This window comes from Rhineura floridana, chromosome 3, assembly GCF_030035675.1.
Source record: "Rhineura floridana isolate rRhiFlo1 chromosome 3, rRhiFlo1.hap2, whole genome shotgun sequence".
Lineage (NCBI taxonomy): Eukaryota > Metazoa > Chordata > Lepidosauria > Squamata > Rhineuridae > Rhineura > Rhineura floridana.
Genome location: NC_084482.1, coordinates 41736618 through 41751137, shown reverse-complemented (window position 1 = coordinate 41751137; position 14520 = coordinate 41736618). Strand labels below are relative to the sequence as shown.

Here is a 14520-nt window from a genome sequence, read left to right as displayed (position 1 = left end):
CTAACCATGTCTACTCAAAAGTAAGTCCTAATGGAGTTCAATGGGGTTTACTCCAGGTACATGGAAAGCAAGTATTGGATTAAATACTTTAATGTTTCATAGCCCAGGGTCTGACTCTTGCACACAAGAGGAAAAAAAACTTTAAGACATATTACTTATGCAAACTGCAAAATCTCATAGCCACCATTTTTTGATGTTGAAATTAAGCCTAGGCATGCCAGGATCAACAAGTCACAACCCTGGCTTCATTTGTTGGCTACAATCCTGAAAGGGCGGGGTTAGAGCCAGAGCTTGGAAAAGTTATTTTTTTAAAACCACAACTCCCATCAGCCCCAGCCAGCATGGCCACTGGATTGGGCTGATGGGAGTTGTAGTTAGAGCTGTTATAAAGATATGTAAAACAGATTTATGAGTCGTACGGGGGGCGGTTGATGTTTTGGTGTATATCTCGGGAACCAGACCACCTAGAAACTTAATTTTTTTTTAAATTGAAGCTGAGAGTCTGGAGATTAAGGGGTGCTAGCTGGAGAACTGGAGGGGACCCCTAAAACTAGAGACTCTGCCCAAAAACCGGAGACCTGGTAACCCTAATTACTATATAGCAGGGTGGGAAATCTTAGGCCTCAGAACCAAATGTCACTCCCCCAGGCCTCTCTGTTTGCCACTCAGGAGTCTTTCTAGGCCATACCACTGTAATGCCAAATTGTCTGGAGATATGTGGAATCCAGCAAATGTCCCTTTAATGCTATACTATTGCCTGTTTTGGGGTCTGAAACTGCTTAATAATATGCTTATATGTGAAGTAGGAGCTTAGAGCTGTGTAAGAATTGATAGTGTCACCTGATGTTATAAAAGAGGAGTGGGGGCTACTGAGCAGTGTCAGACATCCAGCTGGTCACAGAAACTCAGTGGCTCTTTAATGTGGTTAGCTTTCATGGAGCCTGGAACACTAGATGAGAGAACACGTGTCTAAGTAGTCAAGTGATGTTTTGACTACAAAGGATGAGATCATGGGCAACTGTGTGGGAACAGAATAGTGTTTCCCTTGATGTGATAACACTGCCTATTGGCTATTTACAAGATTAGAAATTACAGTAGGGCCCCACTCATACGGTGGGTTACGTTCCGGACCCCTGCTGAAAAGCGAAAACCACTGAAAAGTGGAACTCATTTCGTAGAATGGTGTGTGATGCCCGAAAACCGCCATAAAAGCGGAACAAGTGCCGTATGAGTGGGGCTTTAGTCTAATTTTGTCTAATTGGGACCGCTGCATTAGCGAAGCGCCGTAAAGCAAAATGCCGTAAAGCGGTGCCTTACTGTACTCATAAACCTCAGTCTTATCTGATCTATAAAGAGCAGCACAGAGCACAGTGCAAGGCACAACACAGACATCAAACATTGTACAGTGTCCTAGAAGCCCAGGGAGGGCTGACAGACCAACCCACAGGAGACTCCCTTCCCTGTACTATCAGGGAGGGGAGTCTCCACAGTAGCTGAATCAGGTTGTATATTGCCTGTTCTGTAGAATCATATCTGTTAGCTGTAAGCATAGCTGAATAAACCAAGTTAATTAGCATAGCTGGTGTTAATTTTTATTGCTTATCTGAACCCATTTAAAAGAACATCTCTCCCCCACCGCACAATTGCCAAGGGGTTGACAGAACAAACTCCTAGGCACACACCCTTCTCCTCAGGTCACACCTCTCATTGGCCCTGCTTCACACACCCTTTGAGTATTTTTACCTGGTTGGAAGGTGTGCTTGAACTCTGATAATAAAATAAATAAATAATGTCGTTTGCTTGCCTGGATGCAGAGCTATTTGTGACTGTATATTGAAACAAGCCTACTGTACAAAGGTAAAATTTACATTTGTTGCTTCACCTGCTTTTTACCTCTGACCCTGCTCACCCCTGGTGTATGCACCCCCAGAAGATTCCTCAACCCTGCTATATAACTAAATTCTCAAATTGCTACATTAACACAGAAAGGAATAAGCTCCTTTTGAATTCTGTGGGACTTATTTGTGAGTAGACATTGATAGAATTGTGTTAGTTTCTTATTCTACAATACGAGAATTGTATAATATTGCATGACTCTCCAGTATTGTAAAAGGCCTCTTCTTTTCAGTTTTGTCATTTTTTCCCTTCCATTACCTGGTCTCAAAATGAAATTCTCTTGTCTTTATGTTGTGTTGGCCCCAGCACCCTGTTATTACCTATTCAAAGGCTCCTGTGATCCACTGATTGGTCTCAACATGTTCTTTCCCTTATTTAGTGCAAAATCAGTAGCAGCTCCATAAAACAAGCCTACAAATTGCACCCTTAAATGGTGCTGGCAATTTTAATTCCAGATAAAACTTTGCCTTCATGTCATTTCTTTTGTTAATTTCCTACCTCATTGGCCTTGCTTCTATGTCAAGCTAAGCTAAAACCATGGTTTAGTGTAATGCTAAAGTGTGTGCATGTGTGGACTCCCTGGCAGGATATCATAGCCATCTCACTCCTCCCCAGTTGTATTACTACTGCACCATCCTGACATAAGCAATGCTTTGGTTTAATTTGCCATCTGAATTCGGGCTTGTGGTTTACCCTCCACACTCAAAGTGAGCTGTAAGCAGTCCATGATCTCCTCCCTGTACTGGGTGCCTGCACACTGGGCCATGGTTTGGTTTAGTTTTAGTGTAAGGTGCAGTCTTCCTCCCTGCACACAGATATATAAAAAAAGCTCTTACATGTTTTTATTTCACCCCATGTACCCCAATTTGCGACTAGGGCTTGATAAATCTGTTCATTTTGTTGCCTGCCTACGAGTACAAAAAACAATAGTCTGATGAGCAGACTGCTATCAGTTTAAGGTATCACAAGTTTTCAGGCAATTTTTTTCTCTCCTAATAACTCAGAAGGAGCCGCCATTTCCCGCCAAGCAAGACTATTAATCCCACATTCAAACGGTCAATATGGATCAAAATCAGGGTCAGATTAAAACATTGAACGCTGGGATGTATAGTCTTCCTGCATTTGCCGCCTAAACAGCCGCATTGTATGCTGGGGCATGTAGTCCTGCGAGCCGCGCGCGCAGGCGATACGTACAACTATCGCGAGATCTTAGGATCATCATACTTTTCCCCTTTCCTCAGAAGTGCGAAGTTGGAGCTTATTACTATTTTCAAACTGGCCAATAAGGATGTTGCTTTGACTCGAATTCACCAATGAGAGACCGAAGGCGCTGGAAGTTTAAATCACATCTCGGGTGGGCGGAGGGAACGTGGAAGTATTAGCACTCGCGCTATCTGCAGCGTGGTCGGGTGCTAGCTGTGGGAGTCGGAGGTTTGGCCAGTTCTGTGCAGTTTCTGGTGCTGGAGAGAGAGACGGGGGAAAGTAGGGGCTCTTTCTTGCAGGTGCGGTACACGCTGATGCTGAAGGTTGCGTGGAGGGACTGAAACTGGGGGGATGTGGATGAGAACGCTGCTGAGGGTGCTCTGTGGAGGAAAAGGATAAGGCTAGTAAAAGGACTTGATTGAAGAGGAAGAACCCTTAAAAGGGCTTTCTAGGAAGATTCAAATTACGCTTCTTTCTCTTCTGCCGGCTAATTGTCCTTCTCACTAAACCTAGTAGCTGAGTTTGCTCTTTTCCCCTCCCCCCTTCGCAACCCTTTCCCCTTTTGTGTCGTGCCTCTTAGACTAAGCTTGAGGGCAGGGACCGTCATATTACTGGTCATTGTAAGCCGCCCTCGGGGCTCTTTCTGGCTGAAGGAAAGGGCTAGACATACTTTTAAGTAAAAGTGATTATTTCGGTGGATTAAGCTAGAGACGCTTGGAGAGTCGAGTTCGCCACGTCCTGGCCTTCGGGGCGGGGAAAAGTCCAGGATACTTTCTGCCGGCGGCGATGTGCAAGAAGCAGGGTGAAGTTGAGTCGCGCGTACTGCTGCCCGCTGTAATGCTCATCAGTACTCTTGTTTGGGGAATGGCAAGTAGCGCCGATCTCGGTGGACCCTCCTAGTAATAAGTAACTACGGGTAGGATTACAGCTCTAAAGAATCGTGGTCCAGAAAGCATGAGGTCCAGCTCCCTGAGGACTGATAAAGCGTTGTTTGGTTTTAAATCCTGATGGAGTGTTAAGGTCCTAACTGTAGCGAAGCTGTTCATTCTGTTGGTAAGGGGTCAGTGATAACTCCTGCCGGTCACTACATTCCTACTTCAGTGACGAAAAACTTGAAGCTGCGTGAGTTACAATACAATCCTATGCAAGTATACTCGGAAGGCCCCCCCCGAGTTTAGGGGGGCTTTCTCCTAGTTAACTGTTTATAAGATTGCATCCTTAATATCTTAACATCACGATAATTCCATTGATTTGGCAATTATTTCAAATGACAAGAACAAGTTTTGTAATGAGATGTCTGAGTGGACAAAAAAAAGTAAATGTTGTAGGAGAAGTTAACTGCAGCCTAAAAAGCCAAATAAATTTTATTCTCTTTTTGGTGTTAACAAGGTAATGGATGTTAAGTATTTTACAATACTTGTACAGGTTCCCAAGACTGTTAAAATCAGTAGGGCTTAATTTCTGAGTATGCGGGCTGGGGCTGCAGATTCTTGAACTGGTCTTGGTATTGTTACAACTCCATGGGGACAGTTTTACATTTTACAATCATTTGTTTTAGTATTTTAAATGTGTAAGTTCTTTTGGGTGCCTTGGCAGAAAGACAGTATATAAATGTAATGCATAAACTCAAAATGCTAGCTTCTAACAAGGAACTCTTCTTGTAGATTTGAAAACTTCTCTACTACATCAAGATCAAAAATGTCTGCCAATGAGAACGCTGGTGGGACAGCTGCCCGTCTGAACAGATTCAAAAATAAGGGAAAGGATTCCAGTGTGAGTAACCTGCCAGCTGACTGTCATTGTAGTATTACTTTCCGTTGAAAAATATCCTTCAGTTTTAAAATGCTGTGTTTTCACCAGGAAATGCGGCGGCGGCGGATGGAAGTCAATGTGGAACTGAGGAAAGCTAAGAAAGATGATCAGATGCTTAAAAGAAGAAATGTTGGCACTTTTCCTGATGATGCCACTTCACCTCTACAAGAGAACAACCGGAACAATCAGGTAGGCACCTAATTCAAAGGAGTTGGCCTTTGGGCTCTCTTTCTGGGTGCCTTGTTGAAAATCAGTAGAACATAAGTATTGCCAGCGGTGACTGCTAATGGAAGGAAGTCCCTTAGCGCATTCCCCCCTACAGTACGCACTTTAAATCTGCTCCAGGCAGTAAGGAGATATACTCAAGCAGATCTAGGAGACGTGGGTGGCAGCAAAGAGGGTGAGAGGATTGGTGGTTGCCTCCCTTCTTAAGGGATTCAATTTCATTAGCAGCCTGTCACCAATGGATGTTGCCCATAGGAAGGTGCTTTCTACTGAATTGACCCATTGGTTCATCTAACTCTGTATTTTCTGGAATGACTAGCAGCAACTCTTGAGGGTTTCAGGCAGGATTCTTGCCCAACCCTGTCTGCAGGTATCAAGGATTAAAATCAGGACCTTTTTGCATGCAAAGCATGTGTTCTTCTGCTGAGTTATGTACCTTTCCTATTTATGTAGCATAGTGAAATGCATGGTTTCAGTATTTGAGTACAGAGTAGCAAACTTGTGGCCTAAATCTGCTTTTCTTTTAAGAACAAAATTAATTTGAGCATGGTCAATATTGGAAACCATCTGGAGTGTTGGAAGGAATTCTTACACTATAGCCTTTCCCAATGAAGACAGTTGTAAATCCAAGGGATGGAGAGATATGTGTATGTATATCTCTCTATATATAGATATACGCACACATACACCAGTTTTAAGATGTAATTTAGTTTGGGCCAGGATATTGGTAAATGACAAATAAGCTTAATGTAGATATGAATCATTTAATTTTGTTATTGTTGTAGGCCACTGTCCACTGGTCTGTTGACGACATTGTTAAAGGCATCAACAGCAATAATGTGGAATTCCAGCTGCAGGCCACCCAGGCTGCCAGGTAAACATAAAGAAGCAACGCTGTTGCTTACAACTTGAATGTGGTAAGCTAATGACTCGGGATAAGAGCTGTGACACTGATTATAATTTGAGGTTCTATACAAGCTAGTATTTACAGTGACTTGCTAGCATTTTACACAGTTCTCCACATGGAAGATAATAAAACAAACTTTTATTGGCTTTTTTGGTCATGTGCTATATCTTGTCCTAAACATTAAATAGTTGAGTGCATTGTTGGATGGGAAACATAACTAAAACTATATAGCGCAAGTCTGAATGTATGTTGCAGGATGCCTGCCTAAACTTCCAACTCAATGTCTTCTAGTCCCAAAGGTGGGTAACAATAAAACTGGAGAATAATGTAAACAGCTAAAATGTTAGGACACAAATCCCCATCTGGACTGCTTCAGGCAAGCATCTGTCACTGATGTATATTAAAGCTTCTACAATCTTGACTAATTCATTAACATAGCTATGAACCAGGCTGATGGCATAATGTGGTAATGAGAGGGTTTCTCCAAAGCATTAATTGTGAATCATTGGGAGCTAGGGGATCGCTTTTAGAACAATACATTCAGTCACATCACTATTAGAACTAGCTGCTGGAAAACTTCAGTTCTCTTATATGAGTTCAAAAAACTGGTGCTTTAATATATGAATATTGCGATTGAAGTTGGGAATTTTAAGCCCACGTGCAAGATTTGGCAGAAAATGGCACATTATTTCACTTCACTGAAATACACGAGCCTGATAACCACCATTTCTAGATATGTTATGGTGTTGGTCACACATAACACAGAACAGGGGGTAACAATCAGATTGCAATGGATTTGAGGACTCTAAAATGTTAATAGGCCAAACCAACTTCTTTCTTCTTCCTTGTAGGAAACTCCTATCCCGAGAAAAGCAGCCCCCTATAGACCAAATAATCAGAGCTGGCTTGATCTCAAAGCTTGTGTCCTTCTTGGGAAGAACAGATTGCAGCCCTATTCAGTTTGAATCTGCTTGGGCGCTGACCAACATTGCCTCTGGCACTTCTGAACAGACAAAAGCTGTAGTAGATGGTGGAGCAATACCTGCCTTTATTTCCTTGCTGGCTTCTCCTCATATTCACATCAGTGAACAGGCTGTGTGGGCTTTAGGAAATATTGCAGGTAGGCTAATTCATCTGAGCTATACATTGCATGAGATACTTTTTCTTGTAAGAAATGTATTTGCAAAATGAAGAAATTATACTCATTTTCCTATTAAATCTATTGTAGCTGTAGTCTTGCTAATATTGTGACCAGAAAGAAAGTAATCCTACACCAACAGCTTAAATGTTGAGATCTAAATACAGTACTGTCTAGTATTAAGGAATTTTTGCTTCATTGCATAATTCTGTGGAAGTCCTTCAGACTTCTCTGTTTATTGACAAGAATTAGGGTAGTGGTGGAACGTGTGTGTGGAAGTCACTTGAAGAGGCTGTGGGAGAAAGCACAGTTCTTTGGTCAGCCACAGATGCATATGCGCCACATGCTCAAGGTAGAGTTGACCGGCATGTCCTCATCCTTTGTACTCTTCAGCCTGGGTGTTTTACCGCAGGAATTCTGCAGACTCCAAGCTGCAGTATCCTGAAGGTAAACTGACCTCACACTAATTTATAGGGCTTTGCGCAAGTGTGCAGAGTTCTTGATGTTGAGAAACTCCTTCCGTGTGGTGGTATCTGCTGATCAATATCTGTAACTGCTAGGGGATGGGTCCTGTTAAGGACTTCTGTTGTGCTTTTCACTGGAAGCTGATTTGATACTGGGTTGGTTGCAAGCCAGCTCCCCACTCACAACCCAAAGTGGCTTTCAGTGACTGCAAACTCATAAAAATACAGCTCTGTGCGATTAAGATATGGTGGCATCCGTCTGACAGTCTCTTATCTCAATCTCTACCTTCAGGTGATGGTTCTGCTTACAGAGACTTAGTCATTAAATATGGTGCACTTGATCCGCTTTTGGCTTTGCTTGCTGTTCCTGATCTCTCTTCTATAGCTGTAAGTATGTAAGCATTGTGGCAGCAATTTTGGTGCTAGAGTCTGCTATGTCAAAGCAACGGCAACACTAGTAAATCAACTTCATGATTGTTTTCAGCTTGGCTATCTGCGCAATGTAACCTGGACCCTGTCAAACCTGTGTCGTAACAAGAACCCTGCACCACCCATAGAAGCTATTGAGCAGATCCTTCCTACTTTGGTTCGCTTACTGCATCACCATGACCATGAAGTTTTGGCAGACACATGCTGGGCTATTTCCTACTTGACTGATGGCTCGAATGACAGAATTGAAATAGTGGTAAAAACAGGACTGGTGCCACAGCTAGTGAAGCTGCTGGGTTGTGGAGAAATTCCAATAATGGTAAGCTAATGAAGTGTTTGTGGTGCTTAGAAATCTTGCTTGTGAACTGATCTGGTGCTAGATCTTGACTTTTAAACATAGGCAGCTATCTTAGCAAAACAGCAAGTTGCTCCTGAGAAGTGTGCTGTTTTTAACTTCAGGCTTTGCTGTGGCATTCTCTGGCTAGGAATCCTTTCAGTAAGTAAGGTTGCAATCCTAACCCTACTTACCCGGGAGTAAGTCCCATTGAATTCAATAGGACTTACTCTGTGTACAAACGATTAGGATTGCACTTCAAATGTAACTCAAATTCCAGGATCTTATTGTACAGCTACAATAATTGCAGAGTGGGGGAATGCATAATTTAGCTTCCTCTCGCTAACACCTGGTAGGGCTAATTATTTTTCCTGTACTCATACACATCAGCAGTAAGCCACGCTTCATTTAAAAATTAAAGTACTTAAAATGTTCTGAACCCTGTTCAGATCTTGAAAAATCCCTGTCCTCAGGGTCATTATCTAACACACACAATACAGAAACGAAAGGGGATGGGGAGGAAGCAAGTGTTGGAGGTCATGTGTTCCTTCCCTGACTGCTGGATGGGGCCTGGTTGGCCTCCGTCATGCCATGATGTTCTTCCAGGGAGGCAGGAGGTGCAGCCTTAAGTCTTATGGCAGAGGCCAAAACTGTAAACTTGGAGTAACTGGCACTCTTTAGTACTTCTGTTTCTTCCTCTTGTGCCAGACATAAAGGAAGTAAGCTATCAGCCGGCAGCATGCTTTCTTAGATTCATGACTCATGAATCTAAGAAAGGAAAAAACCTAACATAGGGTAGCTTTTCAGACACCACTTGAGTGAATTAATCTGTGGACACGTTGCTCGTTCAAGGTACAAGTGCACTGAGGAAGGTTTGGGGGTGGGGGAAATTGGATCCCCTCTCCAGGAAGCTCACCTCACGCTTTGACAGCCATAACTGACAACATTCCTTTAATTTTCTCTCTGGGCATACCTATGCCACTTTACAATACATAATTAGTCCCTTAATAGCCCAGGGTCCACTAAAAGTTCATGTAAGAATTCCTCGCTGCACGCACTTAAATAAGATCTTTTTAGGTTATCACCGTTGGTCTGCTGCTGCCGCCAACAGATAGCAATGTTATGGTTGTAATGGGGATGGATCCCTGGCCCACTGGAGACTGTCTTGCTGTCTGGGTGAACAGTTGATTTGGCAATGTCACACTTGCTTTGATATTTTTTATTTAATAGCCTGACAGGTAGCTTGATATGTGTGTGCTACAAAGATGCTCCTCTTAAGTGGCTTAAAACTTTTTCCAGACACCTTCGTTAAGAGCCATAGGAAACATTGTTACAGGGACTGACGACCAAACTCAGGCTGTAATAGATTCTGGAGCACTCGCTGTCTTCCCAAGCCTGCTTACTCACCACAAAAACAACATCCAGAAAGAAGCAGCATGGACCATGTCTAACATCACTGCAGGCCGGCAGGACCAAATTCAGAAGGTTGTGGATCATGGGCTCATCCTGTATCTTGTTGGCATCTTGAAAAAGGTAAAAGAGAGAGAACTTTGTCCTTACATGCCGTTTCTACCTCAGGTAAACCCAAGAGGCTAAAATGAGAAATTTACATGGAGGAAGACATTTGAGTCATTTCTTTGTTGCTTGTACGGGCTTGCTGAGATTTAATACAATACAGGCAGCTTCAATCAAATATAATCTCTACTACACTACTTTTATTTAAAAATAGAAAACAGAACAACTTTCATAAGCAGCTTCACTACCAGGACACACACTGTACTTAAAATCACGAAAAGGCACATAGATCTGCAGTTTTTTTAAAAAATAAAAACAGTCACAAAAGTGCCGGATGCTAGGTCTGAAAATATAGCTTGTACCATAAGATGCTTCACCATATTTACTTGCTACTTTACAAACTAAGGAAACTATGAACCTGCAGTTCAGGACAGGGCTTGCAAACCTTTTTACACCTGCAGGCACACTTTAGAGCAAGTGCCATGAGTGCCACACTGTCAGCTCACTTCTCTCCCCCAGATCACACACCATCACCCCAACATGGAGAGAAAAAGATAAGAGCATGCACTTTGCTTTTCCAAGGTTTGGGGGTCAGTTGGATCCCAGAGAATTAACCTGAGGTTTGGAAAGCATCCAGAGCTGAAAATCACTGTCCCTCCTTTAGCCTTATGTATTTCCTGGCCAGGGAGGACTGAGACTTCATGGACACTATGTTGGTGACCACAGGCTTAGGGTTAAAAAAAAGGCCGTTTTGGGACATAGAAATATATACAGGAAATGCAATTGTTTAATGCTGTATTTTGTCTTGAATAAAGCACATTCAGCAACCATATTCACACATTGTGCTAAACTAGTAAAAGTGCATGAACTGGAACAAGTCCAACTTACTGAAAGAAGCCTAACTGGGCTTACATGTTCCCCTCTCTTCTTCCGTTTATGGTTGGTGGAGGAGTGGGGTGCAAGAACCCAAAGCTTACTTGAGCTTGTTCTAGTTCATGCATGTCACCCTTCACCATGGTTTAGCATGATGTGCAAATGTAGCCGTTAAGTATTTTTTATTAGAAAGCACTTTGAAGGGCTGGACAGAAGCTGTAACAATTACACATTGGTATACAACGGTTTCACTGACATTCATAAGCATCTCAGAATTTTTTAGTTTTTCCACATGAGGCCTCTGTGCCCAGACTTTCCTTAGACTTCTTCCAGATTGTCATTGCTGCCTCCATGATACTTCCTATATATTAAACAGGGAGACTTCAAATCTCAAAAAGAAGCTGTATGGGCTATAACCAACTACACAAGTGGTGGAACAATTGGCCAGATCATATACCTTGTTCAGACTGGTGTGATGGAGCCACTGTTGAACCTGCTGGTCGTTAAAGATAGCAAGACTGTCCTAGTGATTCTTGATGCTATTAATAATATCTTTGTGGTAAGTTGACAAAAGAACTTGGGGGTGCTGGTTCCAAATGTGCCTCCCCTGTATACAGAGGCCTGACTGGCTTCAACTAGAAGTTGGGCATTTAAGCATGTGTCTTCACTTTAACAGCAGTAAAGTTAAGATCAACCAGTAGAAGCTTTGGGGTTCAAGTTATTTCATTTGCATGAAATCACAATAATTTACCTACCCAAAGGAACTATTTCAAGCAACAATATCCCAAACTGTTGGGCAATCACTTCTAATTGCTACAGCACGGAATCATTATGTAAGCAGTCATTTAAAGTTACACAGATGCCTCTGCCTATTGGTCATAAATACATACATAGAATATTTGCCATAACAAACTGGCATTATCTATACTATGTGCTTGTTAATCTAAAAGGGATTTTCTGGGGGAAATGGCAATGGAGGCTAGGTATTCTCAAAAGTAGGCGTACTCTTGCTCCATCTGGAATTCTAGCTATAGTGTCAAATTTCCAGAGTCTGAGGCTCCACTAGATTCCATGTGAAGTTCCTTCCGCTTAAACCTTGAAGGTGAGGCTGGTGTGAAGATAGATCTCCAGACGATCCTCTGTAATACTGAACTGGTGCTAATACAACAAGTCAAATGTGAGCTCCAAAAAGACCTCTCCAAACTGAGTGAATGGGCGGAAAAATGGCAAATGCAATTCAGTATAAACAAGTGTAAAGTTATGCATATTGGAGCAAAAAATCTTAATTTCACATATATGCTCATGGGGTCTGAACTGGCGGTGACCAACCAGGAGAGAGACCTCGGGGTTGTGGTGGACAGCACGATGAAAATGTCGATCCAGTGTGCGGCAGCTGTGAAAAAGGCAAATTCCAAGCTAGGGATAATTAGGAAAGGTATTGATAATAAAACAGCCGATATCATAATGCCGTTGTATAAATCCGTGGTGCGGCCGCATTTGGGATACTGTGTACAGTTCTGGTCGCCTCATCTCAAAAAGGATATTCTAGAGTTGGAAAAGGTTCAGAAGAGGGCAACCAGAATGATCAAGGGGATGGAGCGACTCCCTTACGAGGAAAGGTTGCAGCATTTGGGGCTTTTTAGTTTAGAGAAAAGGCGGGTCAGAGGAGACATGATAGAAGTGTATAAAATGATGCATGGCATTGAGAAAGTGGATAGAGAAAAGTTCTTCTCCCTCTCTCATAATACTAGAACTTGTGGACATTCAAAGAAGCTGAATGTTGGAAGATTCAGGACAGACAAAAGGAAGTACTTTACTCAGCGCATAGTTAAACTATGGAATTTGCTCCCACAAGATGCAGTAATGGCCACCAGCTTGGATGGCTTTAAAAGAAGATTAGACAAATTCATGGAGGACAGGGCTATCAATGGCTACTAGCTATGATGGCTGTGCTCTGTCACCCTAGTCAGAGGCAGCATGCTTCTGAAAACCAGTTGCCGGAAGCCTCAGGAGGGGAGAGTGTTCTTGCACTCGGGTCCTGCTTGCGGGCTTCCCCCAGGCACCTGGTTGACCACTGTGAGAACGGGATGCTGGACTAGATGGGCCACTGGCCTGATCCAGCAGGCTCTTCTTATGTTCGTATGTTCTTAAATATTAAATTGACTTTTCTCTCTGTAGGCTGCTGAGAAAATAGGTGAGACTGAAAAGCTTTGCATCATGATTGAAGAGTGTGGCGGCTTAGACAAAATTGAAGCTCTACAATCCCATGAAAATGAGCAAGTTTACAAGTCTGCTTCAAATCTAATTGAGAAGTATTTCTCAGCAGAGGTGAGTAAGATGAGCCAGCAGAGTAGAGGTTGCAGTATAGTGGAACAGCTGCAGTTATGCCGTATCATAACACATTCTGTTGCACTGCTAAGGGGTTAAAACATGTTGCATCCTCCATAGCAGGGTATGGTCACTGCTACTGTAGTGATGAAGCGAGGTTAAATTGTGGTGCTGTAAAAAAAACTATTGGGTAGCAAAGATGAGGGATGGTTGTGCTAGATGTGTAAAGCCCATTCTGCATCTTTTTTAAGGTACCCAAGTGCAATTCTGTGTCTCATATATGGCAGCCTATGCAATTAGATTGCAGCTAATGGGTACAAGGGACTTGCCACTAATTGGCTTCAGCCACCATGTAGGCTGCTGGAGCTGCACACTTCTACCCTTGTGATTGTTATACATAAAAGCTTTTTCTACTTCTATAGGAAGAAGAAGACGAGAGCGTTGTTCCAGACTCTAGTACTGATGCATATACTTTTCAGATTCAAGACAGTACCAATGCCTTCAACTTCTAGATCTTCTATATTACACAGCATCCAACCTCCAGTCTGTCTTGTCTGTCTCCATCTTTTTACTGCCTCTTTTCTATGTGAAATGTGAAGTAGCACTTTGTTGCAACTGAAAACTACTTGAACAGTTCACAGCAGGGGGGTATGCCCTGTGAACTGATTACCTGTCTTCCTGTACTTGTTTTTTTGTATAAATGTAAATTCTCCAGTTCCGCATCTCTGAACTAGCCTTCACTACCTGGCCTACTAAATGCACACACTGGCGTGCAGAGCAATGATGTAGTAACATCCTGGTGACAGCCATCTCAAAGGAGTCCCTGCCCCTGAGAGCTCACTTGGCTGTCAAGACAAAGCCTCCAAACTGGTTTTAAAGAGTACTTATTCAAACTTAATAAACTGGCATCTGAATTATACCCTAAGTTGTTATTTTTTCTTTGAAGATGGAAAAGGGCTCTTGTAACTGTTCTTGCTAATAAAAAAAAAAAACTTTCACTTGTTCAAAATATAATAACTATCAGTCTTTTGCAACAGCTGTATAGCTTGCAGTGAAGTATATTGTAGAACCTCTTCCCATTGAGGGCAATTCCACACCAATACTGAAAATGCAAAGGAAGATGGGAAATCAGTTGTAAGCTCTGCAGATGTTTGATTGTCCCCAGAATAAATACACCTGTGTACTTTGAGCAGGAAGTGTCTTGCGTGAGATGGGTATGGAGCTAGGGTGAGATGAGATTGTTGCATTACTCATGTTCCCATGTGTGACAGACCAGTTTGGAAAGGCCACAGGACCATTTTTGCTTTTGTCAACATCTGCCTCCAGTAGACTGTAGTACTATACATGCACTTTGGATAGTGATGCCAAGTCCAAGGTACAATTTAGTATTTACTTA

The 14520-nt window shown here is 42.5% G+C and overlaps 1 protein-coding gene across 3 annotated transcripts in view; it reads left to right on the top strand.

Annotated features, from left to right (window-relative positions):
* The window catches only part of KPNA2 (karyopherin subunit alpha 2), a 31947-nt gene extending 17904 nt beyond the window's left edge, over window positions 1–14043 (top strand). For 2 of the 3 annotated variants that reach the window (XM_061615555.1, XM_061615554.1), the window contains exons 2-11: window positions 4764–4872; window positions 4960–5100; window positions 5922–6010; window positions 6895–7163; window positions 7938–8032; window positions 8130–8393; window positions 9708–9941; window positions 11173–11355; window positions 12975–13124; window positions 13547–14043. In XM_061615555.1, the coding sequence (XP_061471539.1) occupies window positions 4798–4872; window positions 4960–5100; window positions 5922–6010; window positions 6895–7163; window positions 7938–8032; window positions 8130–8393; window positions 9708–9941; window positions 11173–11355; window positions 12975–13124; window positions 13547–13636 (1590 nt within the window). In that variant the 5' untranslated portion in view covers window positions 4764–4797 and the 3' untranslated portion in view covers window positions 13637–14043. Of the gene's footprint in view, window positions 1–3236; window positions 3399–4763; window positions 4873–4959; window positions 5101–5921; window positions 6011–6894; window positions 7164–7937; window positions 8033–8129; window positions 8394–9707; window positions 9942–11172; window positions 11356–12974; window positions 13125–13546 lie in introns of those variants that run through there. The other variant, XM_061615553.1, reaches the window with a different exon arrangement.
* Window positions 14044–14520: the final 477 nt, after the last annotated feature.